The sequence below is a fragment of the Carassius auratus genome, chromosome 8, assembly GCF_003368295.1.
Source record: "Carassius auratus strain Wakin chromosome 8, ASM336829v1, whole genome shotgun sequence".
In the NCBI taxonomy this organism is placed as follows: Eukaryota; Metazoa; Chordata; class Actinopteri; order Cypriniformes; family Cyprinidae; genus Carassius; species Carassius auratus.
Window position 1 is genome coordinate 19,415,540 of NC_039250.1, and position 27,688 is coordinate 19,443,227.

General features: G+C 35.5%; 1 protein-coding gene across 4 annotated transcripts in view; it reads right to left on the bottom strand.

Annotated features, from left to right (window-relative positions):
- The window catches only part of grid2 (glutamate receptor, ionotropic, delta 2), a 398,666-nt gene that overhangs the window by 57,012 nt on the left and 313,966 nt on the right, over nt 1-27,688 (bottom strand). For all 4 annotated transcript variants that reach the window (XR_003292669.1, XR_003292670.1, XM_026270097.1 and 1 more), the window contains exon 11: nt 26,326-26,638. Coding sequence is in view for 2 of the 4 variants with exons in the window: in XM_026270097.1 (XP_026125882.1) it covers nt 26,326-26,638 (313 nt within the window). In the remaining 2 variants the exon portion in view is untranslated. The remainder of the gene's footprint in view (nt 1-26,325; nt 26,639-27,688) is intronic.

Sequence of the window (27,688 nt, forward strand, 5' to 3'; positions counted from 1 at the left end):
AAATAAACCACGAGGTGCACCTCCGAACACATCTCTTTAGTCACAGTTTATGAGATAGCAAAGCTAGCGTGCTGGGTTCAAGCATATGGTGTGAGAAACATATATACACAGGGGTAGAAGATAAAGGGGCAAAGAGGGACAGCTTAGACGGACAGTACGAAACAATATTTTTTCGAGAACTTAACTACAGCAGTACTTGCTAGTCAAACATGATTTGATAAAACATTTTTATTGTTTCCAGCAAGATTTGTTTCTAGCAAGAAAGACCATTTTCACCAAAAAAAAAAAAAAGGAACAACAAATCATGATGAAAGTTATTTGAAAGTTATTTTAAAATTATATTTTAATATCTGTTTAAAATGTGAAGATTACCTTTACAAATACCTTTATTAGTATACTGTGCCTTGTATTCAAAAGTATTCAAAGCCCTTTATTATTCTTTTTTTTTTTCAGGTTTTGTTATGTTGCAGCCTTATCTAAAACTGCTTTAAATAACGTTTTCCCCCATATCAATGTACACTCCATCCACCATTATAACAAAGTAAATAAAATGCTTTTCACATCTTTGCAAATTTTTTAAAGATAAAATACTGAAATGATTCCATTGCATAAATATCCTTATCTGGGACAGTTGAAATTTAACTCAGGAGCATTCATTTTACTTGTAAATGTTACCACACTTTGAGTGACACTAACCTGTGGCAAATTCAATTGAATGTGTATGATTCAGTTAAAGGCATGCATGTCTTAAAAAAAGGTCTAACTGCTGAAATTGCATATTAGAGCAAAGAACAAGGCCGGAGGTAAAAACAAAAAACAAACAAAACAAAATTGTCTATTTTCAAATTTTTTTGTTTTTTTTTTAGTTTTTTTTTCCCTGTAGAGCTCAGAGATAGTACTGCAGCAATCCACACATATGGGAAAGAGTCCAGAAGAAAATGCTGCATTGAAGGTTCAGAGATAAATGTAGCCTTCGTTGTCCATAAAGGAACAACCAGGACTCTTCCTAGAGCTGGCCTCCTGGAGAAGGGTTTTAGTTAGACTAGCTGATGGTTACTCTAGTTAAGCTCCATGATCATACGTAGAGATATGAGATAGCCTACAGAAGGACAAACATTGATGCAACACTCCACCAAATGGTGCTTTATGCCGGTGTGGCCAGACTCAACCCTCTCCTCAGTCAAGACACATGATAACACACTTGGAATTTGCACAAAAAAATAAAAAAATAAATAAAAATAAAGGACCCTCAGACTGCAAGAAACAAGATTCTCTGGTCCGATGAACCTCATTTCCAAGCATCATGTTTGAAGGAAACCAGGCAGTGCTCATCACCTGCAGTGTACCATCCATAAAGTAAAGTGTGCTGGTAGAAGCCTCATGCTGTGGGGCTGTTTTTTAGTGGTATGGACTCATAAGTATAAATGAAATGCTCAATGCACCAAAATATAGAGCTAGCCTATAAAATACCCAGTCCAAAGCATCCAGAACCTCAGACTGGGCAAAAGGTTTACCTTCAAACATGATAGTGACCCTTTGCACACAAAAAGAGTGGCTTATAGACAACACTGTGAATGTCCTTGAGTGGCCCAGCAACAGCCTGGGGTTGAACTCAATTAAATATTTCTGGAGAAACATGAAAATGTGTGTCAGCCCCCATTCAACCAGACAGAGTTTGAGAGGTGAACCATTGAGGTGAAGAATGGCAGATAATTGCCAAATGCTGATGTGCAAAGCTTTTCACATCATACCCCAAAATACTTGAGGCTATAAAGGTACTTCAGCTAAGTACTGCGTTAAAGGTTTGAATACTTATGCAATGTACTTTTTTAATTGTAATCTTTTTTTTTATTTTTATTTTTATTTATTTTTTTTTTAAGTTGTGACATTTTCAGTTTTATGCTTTGCCATTATGGTTTATGAATTTGATGTGGAAAAAAAAGTAATTTAAAGCACTGTGAAAAAAAAAAAAAAAAAAAAAAATATATATATATATATATATATATATATATAAAGATTAAGGGATATTCACACCAAGAAAGATAGCTATAAAGATTATAAATTATAAAGATAACTATTTTAGCATCCACACCAGTGGACAATATTGTCTGTTTATTCTCAATGCATGCTCGTCTAACTCTTCTAGTTCTCGAGCTTGTGATAGCAGGATTGATTGGCTGTCAATATTTTTATTGTTCATAAGCTGAAAAAAAAAAAAAATCTTAAAGTGATTCCAATGATATAATTTCTCTGTGTCTTTATCGTAAGAGTGTGGACTTTGCTATTCTTCAATATTGAGAATGATTTTTACAACTATATCTTTATTGTTATCTTTATAGTTATAATTATTGGAGTAAACAGGCTTTTACTCTCTAGCATATTTCTTTATGAATACAAACAGAGCAGAAACATTAATGTTTTTAATCTTGTCATATCTGGCTGTCACATTTTTTTTTACACTACACTGGTGTGAGGACACATTGTCATGACTTTCTGTATGACTTTTTTTTGGGGCAAAAAAAAAAAAAAAACTAAACTTTGGCCTCAAACAAACAAACAAAAAAAAAACCTTAAGAAATTGGATGCAGAGGTCTTTACGACGCCATGAAACATTTTGACTTGCCTTCGAAAGGCTTCAACCTTCCACTTTGCTTGAGGTTAAATGCTGACCTAAGGTCATATATATACACACGCAGATGTTCACACACATGCAATCATGAAATATGTATCTACACTCACAAACCCTGTAAATACGCATGATTTGCTAGGAGGCATTTTAATTATGATGGTACTGTGTAGAATGCAAAACGCAGCTTGTGACAGGTGTCTTTTTTCAGAGCTAAAATATTGTTTCACTAGCCGAGCATGATGAAAACTAGTTGAATATTATGTTAGAGTGCATTAGGTTTACATTTATACTCCCCAATAACTTATGTTTTATCCAGGATATTACAAGATACTGAAATGAGCCTGACAGATATAATGTTCTTCTTACACAGATGCACACAATAATAAAATCACCTCCCTTTCTTCTAAAGATATGTAGTAAAATGGAAAATTAAGCTTTAAAACAGAATCTCCAGAGAGACACCACCTCAGCCTGGAACTATGCTAATGAAATGTCCCACAGAGATGTCTGTCTATAAATTGATGACTTGAATCCACTGCACATTTTCTTGAGTAATCCATATGTAATCCCACATGAGTGCACATAATGTGATTTAATTCCATTAGATATTGTAGTAGTGTATCATGACATACTTTGCACAGTAGAGGGCAACTTGTGTGTTGTTTGCCTTCTGTTGCCCCTTTGACAGATAAAATGAACAGCAAGTGTCCAAACATACCCTTTATACGTGGTTTGGCTATTTGAAAGTGTTTGCATAATTACTGAGTCATGTGTGTGGCTATATGTGCCATTACAGTCTTTGTAATGAGCTTAGAGTATAATTACAGTAAATATGTTTCAAGGCTGTATTTCAATATGATGTACAATGAAGTACAAATCTGACCTTATTCAAGTAAGAATCCCTTCATGGTTAGGTTACAGCATTCACATCTAGACATGGCTGTTTACTGAACACATGGCTGACCTGCTAACCCACGCAAGCTGTCAGGAGTGATATAGTCATCAAGCTCAGTTACAACACTAGACTAGCACCTCAAAGGACATGAATTTCATATTTAAGCATGTTAAACAGCAGTTTCTAATTCTGTGCCATTTATGTCAAGGAACATCTTCATTACTATTAATGTGCCTCAGAATATGTAGAACATGCCCATACTATTCAGTCACTAGTGTTGTTAGGAAAGATGTTTTTTTTCTTATGCACACTATTCTTATGCAAACTAACAAACAAATAAATAAATTAAAAATTAAAATTAAAATTAAAATTGTGATGTAACCCCTACAGATATGATTTGAACAGGACTGTAAATGGATAGATGAGCAGCTTTACTTTTCGGTAATTGAAATTAAGCTGAAATAAATTAAAATATAAATGTTAGATGAAAATCTTAAAACTTAGACTTGTCTAGGTTAAAAAAGAAAAAGAAAAACAAGAAAAAAAAAACATCAATTGAATGAATTAATGGATATATAAAAAGGTATATAGAAATAAAAAAAAGAAATGACAAAAGCACATGTCAGAATTATTAATACAATACAAAAATACTAGCAATGCAGAATTACTACCACTTCATTTAATTAAAAAAGTAAATAAAAAAAATACAAAAATAAATATCCAATTAAAAAAATAAATAGTATATAAATACTAATATCATTGATGATGACAAAATGTAAATCTTTAAAGATTTTTAAGGAGGAAAATGACCTAAAATGTTTTTCTCTGTGACAATATCTCAATTGAAAAATATTGTGATCTGACCTGCAATATGAGAAATATTTTATATATACAGGTGCTGGTCATATAATTAGAATATCATCAAAAAGGTGATTTCACCAATTCCATTCAAAAAGTGAAACTTGTATATTATATTCATTCATTACATACAGACTGATATATTTTAAATGTTTATTTCTTTAAATTGTGTTGTTTATAACTGACAACTAAGGAAAATCCCAAATTCAGTATCTCAGAAAATTTGAATATTGTGAAATGGTTCAATATTGAAGACACCTGGTGCCACACTCTAATCAGCTAATTAACTCAAAACACCTGCAAAGCCTTTAAATGGTCTCTCAGTCTAATTCTGTAGGCTACACAATCATGGGGAAGACTGCTGACTTGACAGTTGTCCAAAAGACGACCATTGACATCTTGCACAAGGAGGGCAAGACACAAAAGGTCATTGCAAAAGAGGCTGGCTGTTCACAGAGCTCTGTGTCCAAGCACATTAATAGAGAGGTGAAGGGAAGGAAAAGATGTGATAGAAAAAAAGTGTACAAGCAATAGGGATAACCGCTCCCTGGAGAGGATTGTGAAAATAAAACCCATTCAAAAATGTGGTGGAGATTCACAAAGACTGGACTGCAGCTGGAGTGCTTCAAGAACCACCATGGCTTCTTATATATCACTTCTCTGGTCAAAGTAAATCTTGGATTCCCTTTGGATATCAGGGTCCCAAAGTTTGGAGGAAGAGAGGAGAGGCACACAAACCACATTGCTTGAGGTCAGTCAGTGATGGCTTGGGGTGCCATGTCATCTGCTGGTGTTGGTCCACTGTGTTTCCTGAGGTCCAAGGTCAATGCAGCTGTATACCAGGAAGTTTTAGAGCACTTCATGCTTTCCGCTGCTGACCAGCTTTATGGAGACACAGATTTCATTTTTCAACAGGACTTGGCACCTGCACATAGTGCCAAAGCTACCTGTACCTTGTTTAAGGACCACTTTTTGAATGGAATTAGAGAAGTAAATCAACTTTTTGATGATATTCTAATTATATGACCAGCACCTGTGTGTGTGTGTATATATATATATATATATATATATATATATATATATATATATGTGTGTGTGTGTGTGTGTGTGTGTGTGTGTGTGTTGAGAAAATTTTTTAATCTCTATTGGAATGCAAACATCTCAAACAAGTCAATCTAATATATATTTATATAACATTAAGATTGAGATGTTTGCATTCCAGATTAAAGTTTTTTCTCAGTACGTTTGCAATTTAAAACTTTCTGTCTGTGCCTGGAATTATGTGATTGTGAGAATAAAGGGATGCTGCGATATAAAGGCAAAGGCACTTAACAGAAGTAGATGTTGAAATGCATGGAAAAACAACTGAGCTTTCACAGAAACAGGTCTCTTTCAGTGCATGTAGTGGGTACTCGTGAAAGAGATGCAATACATTATGCATGCCTACAACACAGCAGATACTCTAGTGTGACACAATGCAAATCTCTGATGCGATGCGGATGTGAGATGTGTCATCTGGAGCTTTGTCTTAAAAAAGCACAGCTGAGAGCAATGACTGTGGATTACATTACGGACAAATGCTCTCACGCTTGCTTTTCATCAAAAGTCAAAGTTCTCTTAACAAATATTTAGAGGACTTCAGTTTACTTGGAAGCTGAAACTTGGAGGAAACCAAGGGTCCCCGAACTTTTTTTTTTTTTTGGCTCCTTGTAAACATCTTTTATGTAAAATATCTTACTCAGGACAGTACTAAATAAAAAATAACATGTATTTTGTATGATCTCTCTTATTTTATAAAAAATATTGACATTTTCACAGATTCTGCAAGGGGTTCCCAAGGGGTTTCGCAAAAACAAGTACAGTATGTACACAATATGTGCATGGTCGTTATGATTGGATGCTGGGCAGGACAGGCAAAGAGCAGGCAAGAGAGCAGATCCAAATAAAGAAGTTTATTCAAAGGGTAATCCAAGAGCAAAATCCAAAACACAGGTAATCAGTCCAAACAAAACAAAGCAGGAAAAACAAGGCAAAAAGAAAAACATTAACATCCAGAACGACTCACAGAGACAGACTGAGAGACACACAGCTTTATACACAGGTGCAAACAAGATAATAAGGTAACAAAGGGGGCGTGGTTAATCAGTGTCCATGGCAACTAACAAGGTGGCAGCATGGCAGGGAAATATGAGGTGAACAAGACAGGCAGGGATTGTGACAATTGTATCAAATTTTTTATTTAAATGTAAGTACATAGTAGTTAAAGCCATCGAATATAAAGTGAGACTTAAATGGATTATACTACCATATGTGGTACTGTGCAAGGGGCAGTTGTCAAGTTGACCGGCACATTATATAAAAACAAATAAATACAATAGCAGCTGTGTTAATGATATGTCCATCACAGACTGTGTGACTTTTCTACTTCCTGAGCTTTTTTTTTTCTTCAATCAACTGACTAATTAAAAGTAGGCAAACTAAGCCTTTTCTCATTGACTACGTTTACATGCAGCCAATAACCCGTTCAAAATCGGGATATTAGCAATAAAACTTAAACCGGGATATTATACCTGGGGTACCCCTTTTCTAACCCGAATATTTGGTCTTGTAAACACGTTTCGGCATATCCCCATCAAAATGTGTGTTCTGCGCATGTTCTATTCGCAAGGAATCTTGGTCTTTTGAGTCTTTTGTAGCAGAAATGAGTCAAATCAGACAAATCAAAGAGTCTATCAGAGCTGTGTGCATTGAAACATGAGCTGAATTCCTCAAGGAAGTCATAAATCAGTTCTAGTGCCACAGGAACCAAGCAAGATAACCAACCAACCAACTTGTTCACACAACAGCTTTCAACATTAACACCAATAGAACAATTATTGACAATTTTAATTCGAAGAAGAGATTGTCAAATTTATTGTTCGTGATTGGAATGCAACGCTGGACATCACATGTAAACCCAGGAGATCAAGTTAAATACTTGCATTGACTTCCCCCCCCAGCCAGTGAAACCAGACTGAAATTCCTAAGGGGGAAGGGCTTTAAACCTTTGTCTTCACAGAAAAGTCCTTTGCCAGAGAATGGCAAAGAAACCCTTTTTATACATTATATATGGACCAGAATGAACTCAAAAAAGACTTATGAATGAATCATTCCATTGCTTAACTCCATATTCATTTACGTGTAACCCACACATTTGACTATCATGTATAATCACTTATTGTGTATGTCTTTTGATAACTATAGGATACCTAGTCATGTCTAGTATTCAAATAATCGCATTTTCTTGCTTGATATTGTCCTGACAATCATTTATTTGTAAAATATATCATAATCATGTTATAGGAATCATGTCCAAAATTAGACCCTGTGAGGCAAGAACCACATGCTTGGTAAGATAAACAAATGATTTATGATACCCACCCAAAGAACATATCTGATTGGTCAAGGCAACATTTGAGGGGTGGCCAACAAGGAAGTTTTAAATACTTTGGACCCCATGAAATTTTGCCTTTAGTCATGCCTTGCTTTTAGTCTGCTTTTAGTTCTAGTCTGCCTGCTGCTATTAGCCATGTCGGCTTTTAGTCTGCTTTTAGTTCCAGCCTTGCTCGTGCTATCAGTCATGCCTGCTCTTAGCTTGTAGCTTTGCTACCTAGCTTTAGCTTGTAGCATCTAGCCATGTGGTTAGTCATCATGGTTCTTCGAGCGCGGTTCCAGCGTGCCTGCCTGCTGCTACTTATGCCACAATGAGAAGGAACACAACCTAGTCTCGTCAAACTTTATTTCTTTTCTTTTCCGTTTGAGAGTTTCGTGTTCTGAGTTAAGTTTTGTAACGTCGACCTCGTCTGCTCGTTTTAACTCCGACCAGCCACACAACTCCAGCTTCAGCCAACGCCCAAGCACGGACGGGCTCCCCAAGACGTCACTTCAGCCAACTGAACTTCCAGCCAATCAGCGACACCGGGATACCCCTTTCAACTGGAGTCCCTTTCACAGCAAACGAAGGCAACGTATTCCCAGATATTTGTTGTGCTGGTGTATCTAATATAATTTTAACCCCATTGAGGAACTCAATGCGAGCGCTAATTACGTGATTGATGGTTGTTCATGTCTATGCAATTTAACGTATTGCTGTTAACTTGGGATTCCATATTTCCATTCTCTTAAACTCATCTTTCCCTAACTTTCGACCTTCCTGCAACTTGTGTGAATGTGTGTGTGCGTGCGTTTATGTGTTAGATTAGTTTATATGTCTTAGATTTATCTAATAAAGCCTTATTCATATTGAAAAGAGAAGTATCTTGTGTTTTGTGCTTACAAGTTAATGTCTTAAACTGCCGATCTTGTTACTGTGCTAATTGATAGTGTTTTCACTATAGTTTGGATATTAGTATCCAGCGCAGATTTGATGTTAAACGGCTCGTTCACTGAATCGCAGGCGCGTCTCCGTGAACAGCCGTGAAACAGTGATTCTGTTCAAATTCCCTTTAAAATCTTAAATGATTCCCTTTGAGCTAAATTGACCTGTTTCCCTTACACTTTGGATACAGGAAGAAGAATTGAAAATGACGCATATTGCGTATTACGTCCAGACGCTAACCGTGCGTCGCTGTTTACACCGGGATATTGGCGACTGATTACACATTCCATGTATACAGGAGTAACTCTCTCTGCTCACGCATGTAAACGGGTTATCCCGAATGTTTCAGAAACCCAAATAGTGACCTTAACCCGACCATAACCCAAATTTTAACAGCATGTAAACGTAGTCATTGACTTTTAGGGGGCAGCCCTAATATTTTATTTGAGGTGAACTGCAAAAATTTACAATTACTAAATTACAATTACTAAATTAATTGTCTTCCATTCTTTGGACAAACATTTAGTCACACCTTACTTATAGTTACCTCTGCACAATAAACTAGAACAGGAGTAAATATTCTAGAGAAAATATTTATCTCACTGAAACTTTAAAGATTTATTGGTCAGGTTGTTATATATGCTGTTATATATATAAGATCTTTCATGGTGCCTGAGGAACTGTGACATTCAACTTTACAGCTGTGCATGAAGATATCAGCTTTTATTGGCATGAGATTTTTCGAGTGGACTGCTTGTTTTCCCAGTCACATGTCTCTGCCAGAGCTGACTGTAATGCTCTTGGAAACTGAGCAATGTTGAAAACACCACAGAGCCACAGTGTTTACACTTTTCAGGGAAATCAGCCTACTAATGACTTACTTAATGTCTCTGCACATTAGACTCTGATAGTAAGTATTTTAACATGAAAAAATAAAGCAGCAGTTTTAAAGGAACTTTGCAGAGTTTTTTTATAGTTTATGTTTATGTCCTACTTTTGCACCAAGTTTTTTTTTTTTTTTTATGTGACATTGACAGGTGGTCGTTTTTTAATGCCGTTTCGACCTGGTGAAAAGTACCACATCATTTGCCAAAGGAACACTCAAGCATAGAATTGTGCAATGACAGCAAAGGATGGTGAAAGGAGCATGGGCATGTTTAAAATCTACAGTAGGTTGTCTCTGTGTTTATTTAGAGTGTATATAAATCACAAGATAGGGGAGAATTAATGCCGGGCTTTTATATGGGTCCCTGTGGACTAGCATTAAGAAAATGCCCCTAAAAACAGAAATGATAAAGAAAATAAACACACAGTTTTGCTGATGGGATTTGTGGCCTTTTCAGCATACATTAACATCTTTCCCATCTGTATTAAGCACAATAACCAATGTTTCTCCTCAAGTGGGAAAATTAAGTCATTTTTTCTTGTCGGTATGGACTCTCAAATTATATCAAGTTTATTGATTCTGAAAATGAAAAACAAACCAGCGGAAGTAGAATATCTGCTGAATCAGTCATTCTTTCATTAAAAGTTTTTTTTTTCTTTTTTTTTTTCCGCTGAAGTCATGAAAATGTGAAAGTAATTTAAGTGGGGTTCTTAATACTGTGTGTGGTTACCTGGATCTCCTCCCTAGATGTAAACATAAGAGAGCATGTTATAGGCTAAATGACATGTTACAACCAGATATAACAGCATTATGTAACACGCATTGCAGCGGATGTGTAACTGAGTATCTCTTCAGCAAGCCAACACACAAACTGCTGCAAATTAAACGGAAAGTACGTCGCAGATGCTTAACACACAATCATTTCTTAACAGTATATATATATATATATATATATATATATATATATATATATATATATATATATATATATATATATATATATATATATATATATATATATAACATATCTAAAGTAGGGCCGGGACTCGATTAAAAAAATTAGAGGCTTTGTAATTAATTAATCAAAATTAATCACATTTTAATCGCATATAAATATTTGACCTGAGAACAGTGAGAAGTTTTTTTTTTTAACATGGATTTATAGTATACCATTGAATAATGACTGAATACATAAGCTTAAGCAACAAAATATTGTTTATTTTTGTTCAACCAAGTCTAGCAGACCAGTGCAATTTTTGCCATTAAGTGTAGCAATAGCATATTTAGAAACAATTTAGAAATAGTACATTTCAGAAATTCAGGTAGCTTATAGGTGCTGGAACCTTCTGTAAAGTGTTTTTTAAGTAAAACACAATACTGTCAATTACATTCAGAACATTGGAAACACTGACTATTAGAAAACATCTCTCTGTTGCTTCAGAGGCCATAACATACTAAGTCCAACTCTCAATAACCTTGGCCAAAACAATAAAGAGTTTAACATAAACTGCCAGTTGCACCAACACAATAATACATAGTTCAACATAAAGTGTAAAGTCCACGCTAGCTGCTATATGTTTTGCGTTGAGATGATACTTGAGGCTCGTCGATGTGCTGCAGTGATATGCGAACGCTAGTTGGTGCTTCAGTATAATCAGCCCGCCGAAACTCATCCAGTGAGAAATGCTCCGCGGTGCAAAAATACGTTATTAAAAATGCGGGAATTTTTTTCTGTAATTAATTAATCTTAGTTAACGCGTTATTTTTTGTGTAATTAATGAATCTCAATTAACGCGTTAAAGTCCCGGCCCTAAAGCACTGAACACCACTGACTTTCAATGTATGAAAAAAAAGAAAAGAAAAAAAAATACACCACAGATTAAAGTCAGTCATATAAAGCTTGAAATGAATGAACTATTTCTAAAGAAAAAGGTAGATAAAACCCTGCCATAACAAAGTGCAAAGTTATCTTGCACTGACTGATCCCATAAAATATAAAAAGTCTGTACTGGATGTATTGTAGGAAATTATTAGAGATCTTAAAGTATCTGTTGAAGAGAATGGTGGAAGTTATCGTATCAAAAGATTACAGGAACATACTTATTTGGGATTTCCTCTAAGAAGGCAGTGCAAATCAGCGTCCTTAAGTTCAAGGCGTCTGCGCTGTCAGTTGGTGTGCGGTTAATATTTAATCCCCTCGTTTTCACTTTCAATTTTTCTCATTTTATTTAATCAGAAACTGGAGGGCAGGGGATGCAGGGCCTCATGAATTAATTTCAAAAGGGTTTTCATTTAGAGTGTCTGATTATTTCATCATGATGAGTCATTTGTGTCATTCATGTTCTGGCTGGGCAGAATGAATTATGAACTCAAAAGGCCAAGGTTACAGCAAACACGCCCAGCTATTCATGCAAGCGGCAAGCCTGGGAAAAGCTGTGTGAAGTGAAGCGTGAATGAAACAAAGGCTCCTGTCCTCCATCGGTGGAGGTGGGCTTACGATCCTTTCAGAAGGAGGCACTGAGTTTGTCTGACTCTACACTCCCACATTTGAGTGAATGCTAGTATAATTGCAGAGATGATTGACAGATAAATTATCTATCTAGAAAGGCCAGCTGTCATTGACCATTTTCAATCTTCCTGGATGGTGTTTGGATCTAATTCACTTAGTCACACAGTGCTGATGTGACAGAATTCATCAAGAGCCAGTTGCTAATGGTGTACACTTTCAACTAAAATAAAATACAGTGAATAATTCATGGTTGGTGACAGTAACACTAACAAATAGTACCGATACACAGATACACATCTGAGGTCTGACTCTGACCTTTAAAAGGGTCAGGCAGATTTAACATTTGGTATACAGTATATTTAGCAAGACTATGAACCGACGACCTGAGTCAATCTTTTGTTCATTATCTGGCTCGGCTCGGTGTTCATCTTCAGTTCTCTCTTCACAGCAGTTCAGTCAGTGTACTGTTTGTGTAAATTAATTACTCTGGGATATTGGTTTGTTTGAACTCAGAGGGAGTGTCAGCCACATTCATAAGTTAACAGCTTAAGTCATTTAAATTAAAATGATTCAGTTCGATTTGGTGAACTGGTTCGAGAAGATCTGGTTACATCGAGTGATTCATTCACGAACTGGATATCACAAACTGCTTTGTTTTGAACTCTCTCTCACAACAGACACGGAAGAGAAGACAATGCTGAATAAAGTCATAGTTTTAGCTATTTTTGGACCAAAATGTATTTTTGATGCTTCAACAAATTCTAACTGACCCTCTGATGTCACATGGACTACTTTGATGATGTTTTTATTACCTTTCTGGACATGAACGGTATACTGTACACACCGTTTCAATGGAGGGACAGAAAGCTCTCTGAGTAAATCTAAAATATCTTAAACTGTGTTCCGAAGATAAACAGAGGTCTCACGGGTTTGGAACGGGTTTGCATTACACATTTAATTATAGTCATTGTCACATGACCAGCATTTATGTTGCATCTCGTCTCGTTTTAATCACGTGATAAAGGTCCATTGGCGACGATATTTAGTCATAATTTTCATTGATGAAAGCAACACTACCTCAGCCCAGTTCATCTTCCTGGTTTATGGTCTCGGATTTTGTCACAGGGCATGGCTGTAGTAAATCACACAATGAGGGAGTAAACATAACTAATATTTTAATTATAACTTAATTGATTATTTAATTATAACTATAAATTCAGCATCAACATATTCCATTAAAAGAATATCAATCTGAAACAAAAAACAGAACAAAACTGAGGGTTTATAAGGATGTGGAAACAACGGAGCAAACAAGTAGATGGATCAACACAGGTGAACTGAATAAACGATGATTAACTAATAACTAGAACATAAACTAAACCAAATAAAGGCAAACAGGAACTGAACGGGATCATACATGTGACAGTATTGTGTAATTTAACAGCATACATAAAAAAAAAATATATATATATATATCAATATACAATTTTTATTAACCTTTTTTTTTAATTATTAAACAAAAAAATGTAAAAGTTTGTGCCCAAACTTTTGATTGGAAGTGTACATAAACATTGTAAATATATATTTAACACATTTTAAAGATGCTCAGAGTCAGAAAGCTGAGCACCTGTGTGCATCAGTGTAAGATCTTTCCTCTTCTTTATCTGAAGATGAAGAGCTGTATGCTACTGAGTATTCTCTCAGGCACATATCTTGATCATGCAGATCATTACTCATTTAGACAACATATAACTTTAAAATTACTTTGCTAATGCTACAGCACTCACTAACTCTGCTGCACTTTGCAACATACTGGAGAAGCCACGTTTTGCCTGTTTTTAAAGACATGCAGTAAAGTTAGTTTTGATTTCAGGTGGGTTCAGGTAGGAAGGTGAGTTAATTGACTAGGTGTCATTCATCTAGCATAATATTATGTACAGTGAATCTTAATTATATCATTGCTGCATATCTATGTGGCTTTCTATGTAGCATGGCTTGTTACTAAAGGCAAGAGTACAGAGTAGACATTGCACAAGTGTAATGGATATTTGCAGTAAAAATAAATCCATGTTACACAGCTACAAGCAGATCTCAGCATAATTTAAGAAAAATCTATTATATTAAAAATAGAGGTTACTCTAAAGATAGCTTGAGTTTCAAATATTACATTAAGGAGAACTGCATAACTGTACATACAGTATGGCAAATTTAATTTAGACTGTGTAGGCCTCTTAGTATTCATGTTAAGGGCTTGGAGACAGGCTGGATAAAAATGCAGTACACATGAAAAGGCTGGTTTTACAATGGTACATCATTTTAAAAAACATAAAAAAAAAACTCTCTTAAGGGAATTCAGGAGAATGTTAGGGGCATGTTCTTCAAACCTAAACAGAACATCCTATTTGTGTTTACTTTGATAATATTTTTAAATAATTATTTACAAATCATGTACTCTTTCTGGAAAATATAACCAACAGAGAACAGGAACCTTCTTAGAAACAAAAAGTAACATTTACAGAATGTTCTGGGAACTAAAAATAGTAACACTGAAAGAAAGGTAGTGTAGGATTCACTTTGAAACAATTTACACTCAGAAACTGCTAGTAAATTTCACAAATAATAACAGAGAAACAGCACTGAAATAGCACTCTCTAGTAAAACGCAAGTTTGTTTTCTGTTTAGGTTTAGATTTCTGTTCTTCCTTTGACCTAGTTTCACTTATTAGTTTATTTTGTTTACCTGTGTTTATTAATCATCTCGTTTGCTCCTTTGTTGTTCATGTCTTTATAAACCCTCTGTTTCTTTCTGTTCTTCGTCCAGGATTGATGTTTATTTAATGGTACATCTTAGCTGATGCTGTTTTGCGCTCCTGTTCTTTGTGTTAAGTTGGATTCAAAGACGAATAAATGTTTACTCCTTTGTTGTGTTGTTTCTACAACCACGTACCGTGACAGAATCCAGACCTAAATAAGAACAGGGACTGGGCTGAGGTTTTTGGTTGTTTTTCGTTTCTCCGATCACAAAAGCTGACATGGTTTTATGTTTAAGCGGCACGATGCAACGTGTAAAAAGACAGTCATTATAATCCATAATTATGTCCCCACTGGATGTAACAAATGGCTTGTTTGTAATGGGTTTCATTGTTTTTGTCCTGTCGTGCCAGTGTTCTGACCGGGACACACATCACAGTATGGCAAGCAGCGTAACATTTCTGTTTCACGCATGACGCATTTGGCAAATCACAACACACTGGATAGCTGGCCAATCAGAGCTCACCCAGCTTTTCAGACTGATGAGCAATGTGGAAAAGTTTTTTTTTTTTTTTTTACCTTAAACCTCATAAACACATTTCATTTCACCAAATATACCAAATGTTCTTTTTAGCAACATCATATGACGCCTTTAAAACACTGAATTAGAAGTGTCTCTTCGACCTGACAGTCTCTTTTGTCAGGAGCGGAAGCCAAAATAACTAATTATGCCCCTTTGCTCCCTATGTGCAACCTTTTGTGAAGTGCCATCCACAGTCTGATTAGGTGAAACAAATAAGATGTCAGCACTTGGATGGGTAATACAGTGTGTCCCCACCACACTTGTCTGGATGAGGTCAGCGGGGAGGCGGGGCTGGCTGAGTGTGTCCGTAATAATTACAACTCCACGCAGCCAAGGGCCCTGGCACCTCTTGGGCTGTCTAAACGGGCCAGACTAATGAAAGGAGAAAAGTGAAGTGAGGCTGGAAATGAGTAATCTTTCGCATGGGCTGCGTGGGGCTCCCTGTGAGAGTGGAGAATGAGTGAGGACGAGTCTCGCCTCCCTCGAACAGCTTCAGTCAACTGCTCTCCACTTCATCTTTGTTCTCACCACTGTATTCTCTCATAGCTGTGTAACAGTATCCACTCAAATAGATCTGCCCCAATTATACAAGAAACAGCCCTGACAAGAGACTCTACTGGGAGGGAAGAGAACCGCGGGTTTGTGTGTGTGCTGTTACTGTATGCAATGATTTTGTGTCTTAACCACTGCTGCGGAGAAACAAACAAAAAGTAGTGACAGTTACCTTATTTTTTTTTATTTTTTTTTTTTGTAGATTGAAAGCAATTCACATATTTTTCAAGCAATTAGTAGTAGCTTTTCTAGTAGCAAACTGTGTAGTATAGTGTACTTAAATGGCTTTTTTGTCTTGACACAACTAACCACTTTTGCTTTCATATGTTGAAAATCTGCTTCATTCTACTGAATCAATTTGCTTGGAGTGTTCATTTAAAAGTACAAGTGATACCCACTACTTCCTCAGCTCAAAAAATGCTAGCAAGAAAAAAAAATGGAGTGTCTATTTACATATTAGTGCATATTGTTGGCAGAGAATACTTACACTAACTCCGCCAAAGTGTGATTGGGTTAGTCAACTGTACAAAGACTGCTTTCAAATGTTAACCCAGTTGTGTAGATGGTAAAATGCAGACATTTTGACGTGATCAACCTGGGTACAAACTTACCTTTTGCAGAACTTTTCCCCCTCCATTTAAAAAAAAACATCAAATTGGAAAGGTATTTAATTTAGATAAAAATGAAGGAAATTATTTAAAAGTGGAAAATAAAGTATCGGGTAGGGTTCGCGAAGGTGTAGGGAGGGCTTTATTGTCACAGTAAGGTGGCACCCATTTAATAATTTGAATTAAAATGATAATTAACACGAAATGGCATATCGCTAAAATTACTGCTATTTTCACTTAGTGTAAATAGAATCCATTCCTATTTGAAGAGTGTAAATAACGTTCATTGCTATTTGCACTTAGTAAACACAAAGATAGGAAGTAACGAAGTACAAATAACATTCAACAACAAATCTCTAAATCCTGAATCCATTAGTCTTTACTGGCAACACGATTCAACTCTCACACACTTTTGTCTCTGCCAAAAGGTTTCAGAGTTGAGAATTGACTGAAAGCTCCAGATGGATCAGAGGCAAAACTACTGACTTTTTCAGGCCTTCAAGTGCACGTCAGTTTCATCTGTAAATAGGTTACTGTAGTTTTGTCTTTGTTTACTGCTAACAAAACTTAGCACAAACATCCAGAGGATTAATACTGTAAACTAATCTAAATTACCATCATCACTCAAAATACTACAGAATACTACAGGACAGCTTTATCTACTGTAATATTAAAGTAGTAATTTAGAGAACAAATGTTATAAAACAACGTTTTATTTTATACGTTTAGATTCAGCTAGAGCAGATAACAACACAACCCTTTAAATTAAAACAAAAAACCATTGTTAATATAATTAAACCATGGCAACCACAAATTCACCATGGTTTTGGTAAACAAACTATAGACTAACCGTGACATTTGTAGTAAAATTGTGGAGATAAATTGAAAAAGTTTGTAATAAATCTGCCAAAAAATATACTATACTTTTTCTTTTTCTTTTTTGACAGTATAGTTTTGTTAAATATATTATATTTAAGTAAGGTGAAACAACAACAGAATACAATGATGTGGCTGTTTTACAACAAGTAAATAGCATCTATCGCTAACAAAATATGCTATTTTCACTTAGTGTAAATAGCATCTAATCGCTAATTGCTAAATAGCATCTAATTGCTATTTAGTGTAAAAACTATTGCTATTTGTACTTAGCTGCCAAACACACACACACACCCACACACACGCACACACACGCACACACACACACAAATATGTGAAATTATTGTAAAAAATAAGGTGGGAACTCACACATATCATGTAAAGCAGCTTTTAGCTTGTGACTTTTGAGTGTTCTATACCAGACAGTGTGTGTGCGGGCACAGAGATTCTGTTTGTGTGGAAGCATATTTATGTTTATAGCAAGTGGAGCTGTGTACTGAGGAAGCACTGCTGTGCGGTAACTTATATCTTGGATCCCAGTGGCAATTCGCCGCAAGGCTTGAAATTATACACTAATCTCTCTTACACATTCAAGATGAATCATATAGTGGTGAGTTATGCTCCAATATTGCATGCATCTCCTCTCTATGCACAGTAGGGTTCGAGGATGATGAAATCAGTTCCATGTGCAGGAAAGAGGAAGGCCAGCGGAGGCGATGTGTTGCTCAATCTCCAACAGCGGGTCTGAAAGTGGTGCGCCAGGAGGTCCACCAATTATTGTTTGATCTGAAACTAATTTTTGACTAATAAATGAAAATATGCTTTTTTCAAAAAGTTTAAGAATGCTACATAAATTGTAACACTTTGGCACTTTTAGTTAATTATATTAGATAACTAAACGTACTCAACATGCATGAAAAATAATTCTAAAACATTTATGAATCTTAGTTAAATGTTAATTTCAACATTAGCTAATACAATTAAAAGTTTATTCATCGGTTTATTAAATCGGTTTAATATTACTTTTAATGGACTAACATATACAGTTGATTTTTTGAACATTTTTGAACATTAGTTAATGAAATTTCATGATCTAAAAAAAGAAAAAAAGAAAAATATTGACTTCATTAAACTAGAATAATGTTCATTTCAAAATTTTCGAATACATTTCACATTCCAAACTGGATAAAATATTTTGAAAGTATTATGAAACAACACAAAATGACAATGAACTAAACCTTATTTAAATTAACATTAACATAGTTTAAAGGGTTAGTTCACCCGGGAATGAAAATTTGTCCATCTTCTACTCACCCTCGAAGCATCCTAGATGTATGTGACTTTCAGAATAATCCAATCGAAGTAATATTAAAAATTGTCCTTGCTCTTCCAATCATTTTTAATTGGGTGAATAAAGGCCCCCTGTAGCGAATCCATGTGTTTTGTAAGATTAATATCCAGATTTCAAACAAAAGTTTCCTTACTTTAGCAAAGGAAAACCTCCTCTTGGCTTATTTTGAAATCCTCCAATGTTTTTATGTACAAATCATTTTGTGCTTCTAATTCGTGACCAGCATTTTGTTTTGTTCTCTCTTCACGCTCGTCACTAACCATGCTGCGCTGATGAACTTCGACATCCGCCTGCACGTCTTCCGGTTCCCCACAATCAGCAGAAGTGAGGGAAAAAGTGTTTATTACGTTTGAAATTTGGATATTTATTGTACCAAGTGAGGGTCTTATTACAGATGTGCGCACTTTATTTAATGTCTTTTGAACTGTTGTCAACAGTTGACAACAAACACCCACTTACCCCACTGGAATAGCAAGGACAATTTTTTATATAACTTTGATTGGGTTATTCTGAAAGAGGAAAGTCACATACACCTAGGATGCTTCGAGGGTGAGTAGAAGATTTTAATTCTCGGGTGAACTAACCCTTTAATAAATATGAAAATTGTAATTGTTAGTTTATAATACTTAATGTTAAGTAATTATATATATATATATATATATATATATATATATATATATATATATATATATATATATATATATATATATATATATATATATATATATATTAGTGCTGTCAATCGATTAAAAAAAATTAACTAATTAATCGCACAATTTTTTTAAATTAATCGCGATTAATCGCAATTAAAAGACTGAAACTTTTTGGATATGTAAATGTAAAATGTAAATAATTCATGTAATCTCAAGACAAAGAAACTATTTAAATTCAAAATATGATTGTTTATTGGAATTTTTGTTTAACTTGTAACACAGATTTTCTCATGTAAACAACATACCTGCAATAAACCATCAATATTCTCCAAATTAACTGTTGGCTTGAAAGCCATATTTGAGCCACATTTGAATTTCAAAACAATCAATGCCAATAAAAAACAAAAATGATTTCCATGTTGAATTCTAAGTGGACTGCAAAAAAATTCCAAAGTATAGTCATTGCCAGTGCTTTAAGTGGGCCAGTACGCACAGGTACTCAGTACCGCCACTTCCAAATATAGCTCTTGAGCGTACCGCCACCTCTCCGTGCGCCCAGAACGTGCTTGTAGCGTACCGGTACGCTCATTTGGACATCTGTTTTAATAGAGGGTTTAATCTTTTACCTGCACTGCCGATTTTCAGAGCGCCCTTCACAATGCAAGCTTCCTAATTCATCCCACCCAGAGCAGAAACTACATTACCCATTCACCCTTAAGTTATACAAGTGAATAGCGCATGTGTCGCTTTTCCCACTGTTAAGTGTCAACAACTCAACGTAGCCGGAGAAGGTGTGTGAAACTCGTTGTGAGTTATACTAAAGCAAAATCTTGAGTATTTATTGTCTGATAAACATTAAAAACTGTCTGCGGAGGTTGAGTCGTCCTGCAGCCCCCGCTGGCTGCTCATTGGCTGCAGCATCTTTTTTCTAAGTTCTAAAAAAATACCGTAGACGGCAAGGCACAAATTTGGATATTCATTTATCTAATTAATCTATAGCCTATGCACAAAGACAATATGATCTTTTTGTCCCCTTTTTGTTTTAAAGCTTGATGAAGAGAGAGAGCGCAAGTTGCTGCAGCTGAGGAGGACAGTGATGCACGCCAGGAGTGATTGACAGTTCGCGGCACTGTGTACAAAAAATACTCCGCTACACAATTATTTCGTTATTTTCGTTTAAGCTTATTAACGTTAGCGTTACAGAAAGGTCTGATTTACGCACTGTTACAGTCATTGTTTTTTTTGTTTTTTAAACAATGACATTTGAGTTCATGATTTTAATGTTGCTGTTTCTTGTGGCAGACTAAATGAAGAGTAATGTTTCTTGTGGCAGACTGAAGAGTAATCCGGCAGAGTTTTATACTGAAACTTTCCATCTAAAAGTCCTTCCTTGGTCTTATCAATATTTCTTTGCACGTTGAACACACATAGGCCACAACTGGAAATAAAAAAAAACTGCAACCGCGTTAATTGCGTTATTTTTTTTTAACGCGTTAAATATTTCAAATTAATCGAATGCGTTAACGCGCTAATTTTGACAGCACTAATATATATATATATATATATATATATATATATATATATATATATATATATATATAAATAAATATATATATAAATATATATATATATATATATATATATATATATATATATATATATATATATATATTTTAAAATGCATTAAAAGTATATGACTGTGAATTTTAATGATTATTTGGAATGCTAAGTTATAAAAAAAATTTTATGGAAATACATTAATATGGTGCTAAATGAACGTTATTAGGCCAGGGTTAAAACGCAACTCCCACTTTTAAGTATTACCCAGCAGGGCATCCTTGGCCCGATGAAAAAAATAACAAAAAAACTCTGAATCATTTCAAAGCTTGCAGCCCCTCTAGGCTAATATTTGTGACATTTCATGCACTTCCTGAAATGCATGTCTTCTCGGTTTGTCTAATTTTTGTCTGAAGGGTCATCTGGTGTTAGACTTTTCCTGTCCACATCTGTGAGCACCCGTCTATAAGCTCAAATGCTGGAATGACGAAGACCCTCAAGCAACTGAGGGTGTTTGTGTGTTGGTTTGCCCATGGTTGTACAGATTAAAGCTAACGGTAGTCAGAGCAAATCCTGTGCTGTGCTGAGGAACCCAGCACTGGGTCTCTGTGTGTCAGCGATAAGGCAAAGGACATGTGGTATGGGGGGAAAAAAAAAGCCGAAAAAGAAAAAATAGCTTGTTCTGTTCTTCTCTCTAAGTGGCAGACAAAAACAGGGTTCTTCAAAGCCATTATAATGTCTCTCTCCAGACTGACGTATGATGCGGCTGAAAAAAAAAAGAGTTGTTGGAGTATGCGCTTTTCATATTTCAGACTTGATGGTGGAACGAGGGGGAGCTCAGTCAGAACGAAGATGAAAGGAATAAGAGAGAAGAGCCGAGATGAAAGCGCTGATAGAGGCCTGTGGCCCTCATATTCATTGTGACGTTACACTTTTTAGTGTGTGTATGCATGTAAGGGTTGGTTTGAGGGGTGGGGGTCGAGTTAAACAGATGTGTGAACACAAATCGGGGGGAATGAAGAAAGAAGCAAATGTTTATGAGTGTGTGTGTTTGTTTCTGAGAACATGTCGAACTGTGTTTTGCATTGGTGTGCCACAGAAACTCATCTAATTGCAAACCACTTGAAAGGTAGGATGATTGAACCCGTCACCTATCCCTATTTCTATTTTTTCCACCTCCCTTTAGTCTGTTTCACTTTATTCTCTTCTGATGCCACAGCACTTCGAATTAACCCACCTCTGTGACGACTTGTGAACCGCAAGAGAAAACGCCCTTGAGATCTACTATCAAACACATCCATGACTTTCCTGTTTCAGTGGATAAACTTTATGTGGAAGAATATTAGATTTTTATATTTTCCAAAGTAAATGTATGTGCCCAAACTCTAACAAAACGTATATGCCCTAAAACCACTTCTAAATAATTGCACAAAGCCTAACCTACTTAAGGGATGCTCAAGGGTCAGAGGGTTTTTGAAACTTGTCTTTGGATGCTTATGGGATCTACTCTTTGATGAAATACTGAAATATGGTATATTTTACTAGTAAATGTTAACAGTGTTACACCTAGTCAGAGCTGACAGCCTTGAGGACAGCACTCTGACTCACAGTGTGGATGCGCTTTAGTGTTCAAACTGAAATTAAAAAAAATATATATATATGTTTTTCTTCTTAAAATTCTGCCTTGTTGCCATGCCTAGATATGTTATATGAATAAAGTAAAAAAAAAAATGAATAATAATACAAATGCTTAAACAAAAGGTTACACCTGCTTTTAGTATTCTAAGTTATAATTTATCTAATATTATGAAATATTGTAGTCCGAGCTGTATATACAGTATGACAAAGCTATAATTTAGCAGGATGTTAAAATGGATGCTTGAGTCATAAATAAAGATCAGATTTTTTCTTAAAATTACCAGGCTTTGCAAAAAACTACAAATTTCTTTGGGGATGTTGACTCAACAGAAGGCGTCAGCAGTAATTTAAATGAGCTTTCATTTTTCTGCAGAATAAACTACAATTACAAATACGTCTGATTTCCAGAACAGATTGCAGCTTTGAATGATTATATATGTGACTGGGCTTGAAAACTTTGTGGGAAACATAAGGCAATTAAGAAAACAAAAACGAAAACATACTGTATTTGGGGCTTTACTAAAAACGTTTGGGGCTTAAGCATCGGAAGGCCTCCTGTAGCTCCCCATGCCCATTTCTGTATACTTTAATAAAGAAAAATAAGAAGCTAAAATAAAACATACTGTATGTACCGATGCAATGCTGAATTTGCATTTTTTTTTTGCACATCTGTTATGTGTTGCAGTATCTATAGTGATGCAGTACAGTAAAAAGTGCTGTTCGTTAAAGTGCTTAAAGACTGCAGTGCATTATAAATGGAAAATGTGAATTACAGTTCATTAAGCTACAGTACAGTATACGCAAGAAAGGTTGCGGAGTAATCAGTGGTCGGCTTCAAAGATCCTTTAGCACAAATGCTTTTTCTCAGTTAATTAACGTGGCTCCTTTAGTAAGCTTAAAACATCAGGGAGCTTGGCATTAATTACAAATCTACACGTTTAACTTACAAACGCACACAGATAAAGAAACATTTCTGGTAGATCTTCTGGGATTTAAAAGAAGTTACAAAAAGTACATTTAATTGAAATCCAACTGAGGGCTTAGTTTACTCAGCATGTGTTAACTGTGTCACACGCTTTACAATTCCTTGCAAAAGTTGCAGACCAGATGAAAAAACAAAACCAACTAAGAACCACTAAATTCAAGTATTAATCTATACTATGCCACAAATGCCATCAATTGACTTTGAACTGAGAATATTCCGTTAATATTACTATGAACCAGAAAGGTCCAACATCATGAAATAGCTCACATGTAATTAATTCTCTCTGTATAAGGAATACAGCAAGAAGCAGCACAGAAATGAATATGGAAATGGAATTTATTTAAGGAGGATATATAAAACAAAAAGTCAAGCCGCATCAGAGGAGAGAGGCAGAGGTCTTTGTGAGGCAGATGAAAGTGGCTCATCAAAGACAGCGACTCTAGCTATGCCATTCCAGCTACGTCCCTTCTCTCCCCGTTCCCTTCTCTCTTGTTTTAGAGATAGGGTGTATTTGTACAACCAGCTCTCTGCAAAACATCAAACAGGGCTGCAAGACAAAGGATGATAGTGATATTTTAAGAGGTTGGGGGAATGTATGTGAGCGCACAGTGTAATTTTTCGCATACGTTTGCGCCTCTATTTGATCTGGCGACGTACAGGTAGCCTGTTCCACAGCATGAAGTCAGCTCCATTTAAACAATTTCATTCTAGAAAGATACCGTACTTGCTTTTAGTGGTCTAATGAAAGCGCATTAAATAAACTGATTTCTCACCATAATAAGCATGTTTCAAAAAGAAGCAGATATCAAAAAAAAAAAGAAAAAAAAAAGGTGTAATTAGAACAGAAATGGACCCAGATACAAGGGAGCAATTAGGCTGTCTTATTATAATCATCATCATTATAACCAGCTCATGTAAATTTACTGATATTTGGTTAAGTACAATTCCATGCAAATGTCAACCTTTCCATTGGATAATGAAGTGTTTACCCAAAGAACCTAACCTCGTTTAGATCTCAATTTTACTGAATTAATGCGTTCTAATGGAATAATTAAAGGGAATTTTTGTTGTTTTCCCCCAACACAACTTGTTCACCACAATAACACAAGCTACGTTTGATGGCTTTAAAAATCTACAGTACATGAAGATTTTCAAAGGACACATTTTTGCGTTTAAATATATCAATTGAAAATGAAACGAAACTGAACCAAAGGCACACATGTAGGGACATTTTCTGATATAAAAACCATTTTGAGCATTTCAAGTGTATGCATTATAAAAAGTGTATGCAACAGTGAAAGAACAATTACTGTTGCATCTAATGCATACACTTGAAGTGACGTGACATTCAGCCAAGTATGGTGACCCATAGTCAGAATTCGTGCTCTGCATTTAACCCTTCCAAAGTGCACACACACACATTGTGAACACACACACACTGTGAACACACACAAAGAGCAGTGGGCAGCCATTTATGCTGTGGCGCCAGGGGAGCAGTTGGGGGTTTGATGCCTTGCTCAAGGGCACCTAAGTCGTGGTATTGCCAGCCCGAGATTCAAACCCACAACCCTAGGGTTAGTAGTCAAACTCTCTAACCACTAGGTCACGACTTCCTCAAAATACTCAAAATGCTTATTCGGTCCATATCTAATTGGTCTTAACTAAAGTCTACACTACACATCCTTTTAAATCAAAGCAGATGTTAAAACACAAGTCATTGCACATTTGCCTTTTTTTTTTTAAATGGTTAGATAGATCAATTTAGGCAACATACATTAAACTGTAGTAATTATGTAATGTAATTGTGCAGTTGTGTAGTGTATAGATGTTAAAGACATCTGTCCATTAAAGACTTTTATAACTTATAAAGTTTTATAACTTTTTATAATGTCCATATTTCCTTAAAAAGACAATAATCATCACAAACTTTCATTCTGTAGGTATTGTTGTTATTGGATTCTAGAAGTCCCAGAGTACATAAAAACAATAAATGTTCATTTTGTCATTCCCCAAGTTAATCCACTCTAAAATGAGAAAGTAAATCTACAGCGAGATCTGCAGGGGTTTTAGAAAAATGCATACAAATGGTGTGCCTATAATTAGTACTTGCTCTCAGAAACTCCATTTCACATTGTGACTGCAAATGTCACATGCGTAACATTGGAATTGGCCTTAGCATTTTAACAAACCATCTGTAGTAAAACATGGCAAAATATCGTTGGTAATTAATGACATCGATTGATATTCGCTCAACATGTTGACACCCACTGAAGCAGTTTCCCTTATCTTTCTTTTTCTTATTTCCAATTTCTAAAGACTACTCTTCCCCTTTCCCTACTCCCACTCTTTGATTTGTCCAAAAAACAGCGTTTGACCCTTTAAGAATTTGAAAGAAAATCAGAAAGTGCAGATAAGATTTGCGTATAATTTCAACATTCCCTTGACTACTTCTATCTCTGTATTTTCCTCCTTTTGTCATATATAATCTTTGGTGCACAAAACACTCTTTAAACAGAAAGTGAGAACTTCAAATTATCTTTCTGCCCTGCTGTCCTCTATATCTCTATTTTTTTCTTACTCTTGAATCTCCTTTCTTCTTTCAACACAAAGCATATCATACGCTCACACACAAACTCACCCTGCTGAACGAAGGAGCCGTAGACAAACCACATGGAGTTGTAGAGGGTCGTGGAGGAGACTGAACCCATCGGCAGTCTGGGAGGGTTCAACCAGTTGAGGAGATACACCAGAGTGCCCACCAGTATCACTGTGCCGGCTATACAAGCCCACAGAGACAGGTCGAAAGGGGCCAGGCATGCAAACATATCCACCGTCCTCTCCGCCTTCCTCAGCAACACACCGACGGAGTAGTCCATGTAGCGAGTGGTGAAGTCTACCACACTCTCTCGCTCAGGAGTGATGGTCAGGGCTGACAGACCTACATCTGCTCTCTGCCCAGCAAAAAGACACACAGAGAACCAACATTTAAAACCAGATCACACAAAGAACACATTTATATATGCAGCACACTTACAGCATAAAACAAGAAAAATATTGGGCCAATCCAAACACTGAAAAACTGCAAATGAGAGTAGAATTTCACAGAAAACACACATTAACAATCATATTAAATTCTTAAGATATAAAATGATTGAAATATTCAAATATTTAAATATTTACAAAAGTATTTGGCAAAAATGGATTCCAGTTTCCAGTGAACACTAAACAAATGAGCTGCAACAGAAAAACAGTGTTTTTCCTTTCTGTGCCTTTACAGACTTGTGTAAATGCACTCTTTAAATGTAAAATTACCTTTTTGCGTAATATGTTTTTGCAAGTTAGTGTCAGTTAAATATCTCTATGAAGAATGTTTTGAGACACCTAAGTTTTGTACATGATAAAACACATGTCACAAAATCAACGGAAATTTGATTCCTTATGATATAAGCACTTTAACATTGCCTCGGGTTTCAGTAGCACAAATAGTGATTCATTCGATCCATTTAATCAGTTAAAACTGGCTATATCAATGAAACATTAATTGAGGTCCCTGTTTTTTTAAGTACATTTGTTTTGTAATCTATAAATACAAAATAAATGCTTTTTAAAAATATTATAATAGGTTATGAATTTTATAATAATATATTAATAATTTAGATTCTACTACACTTATTGTGACATACTGGCATATACTGTACAAGTAGCGTAAACAGGAGATCATGGCGCTTGCAACATCACGGTCATGGGTTCAACTCCTGGGTTCAGGGACTGAAAAATGCATACCTTGAATACTATATCTAGTCCTTATGTCTATATGGAGAAACACAGGGTAAAAAACATCAATCTTCAATACTTGGATGCAAACATATCGAAATGTAAAAATCTATTTCCATTTGGAATCTCATCTTCAAAAGAGATTAGCTTAATGATAAATGCTAATTTCCATTATGTTCAGTCAGTAAGTGTAAAAATTTAGCAATATAAATAAATAAAAATATCCA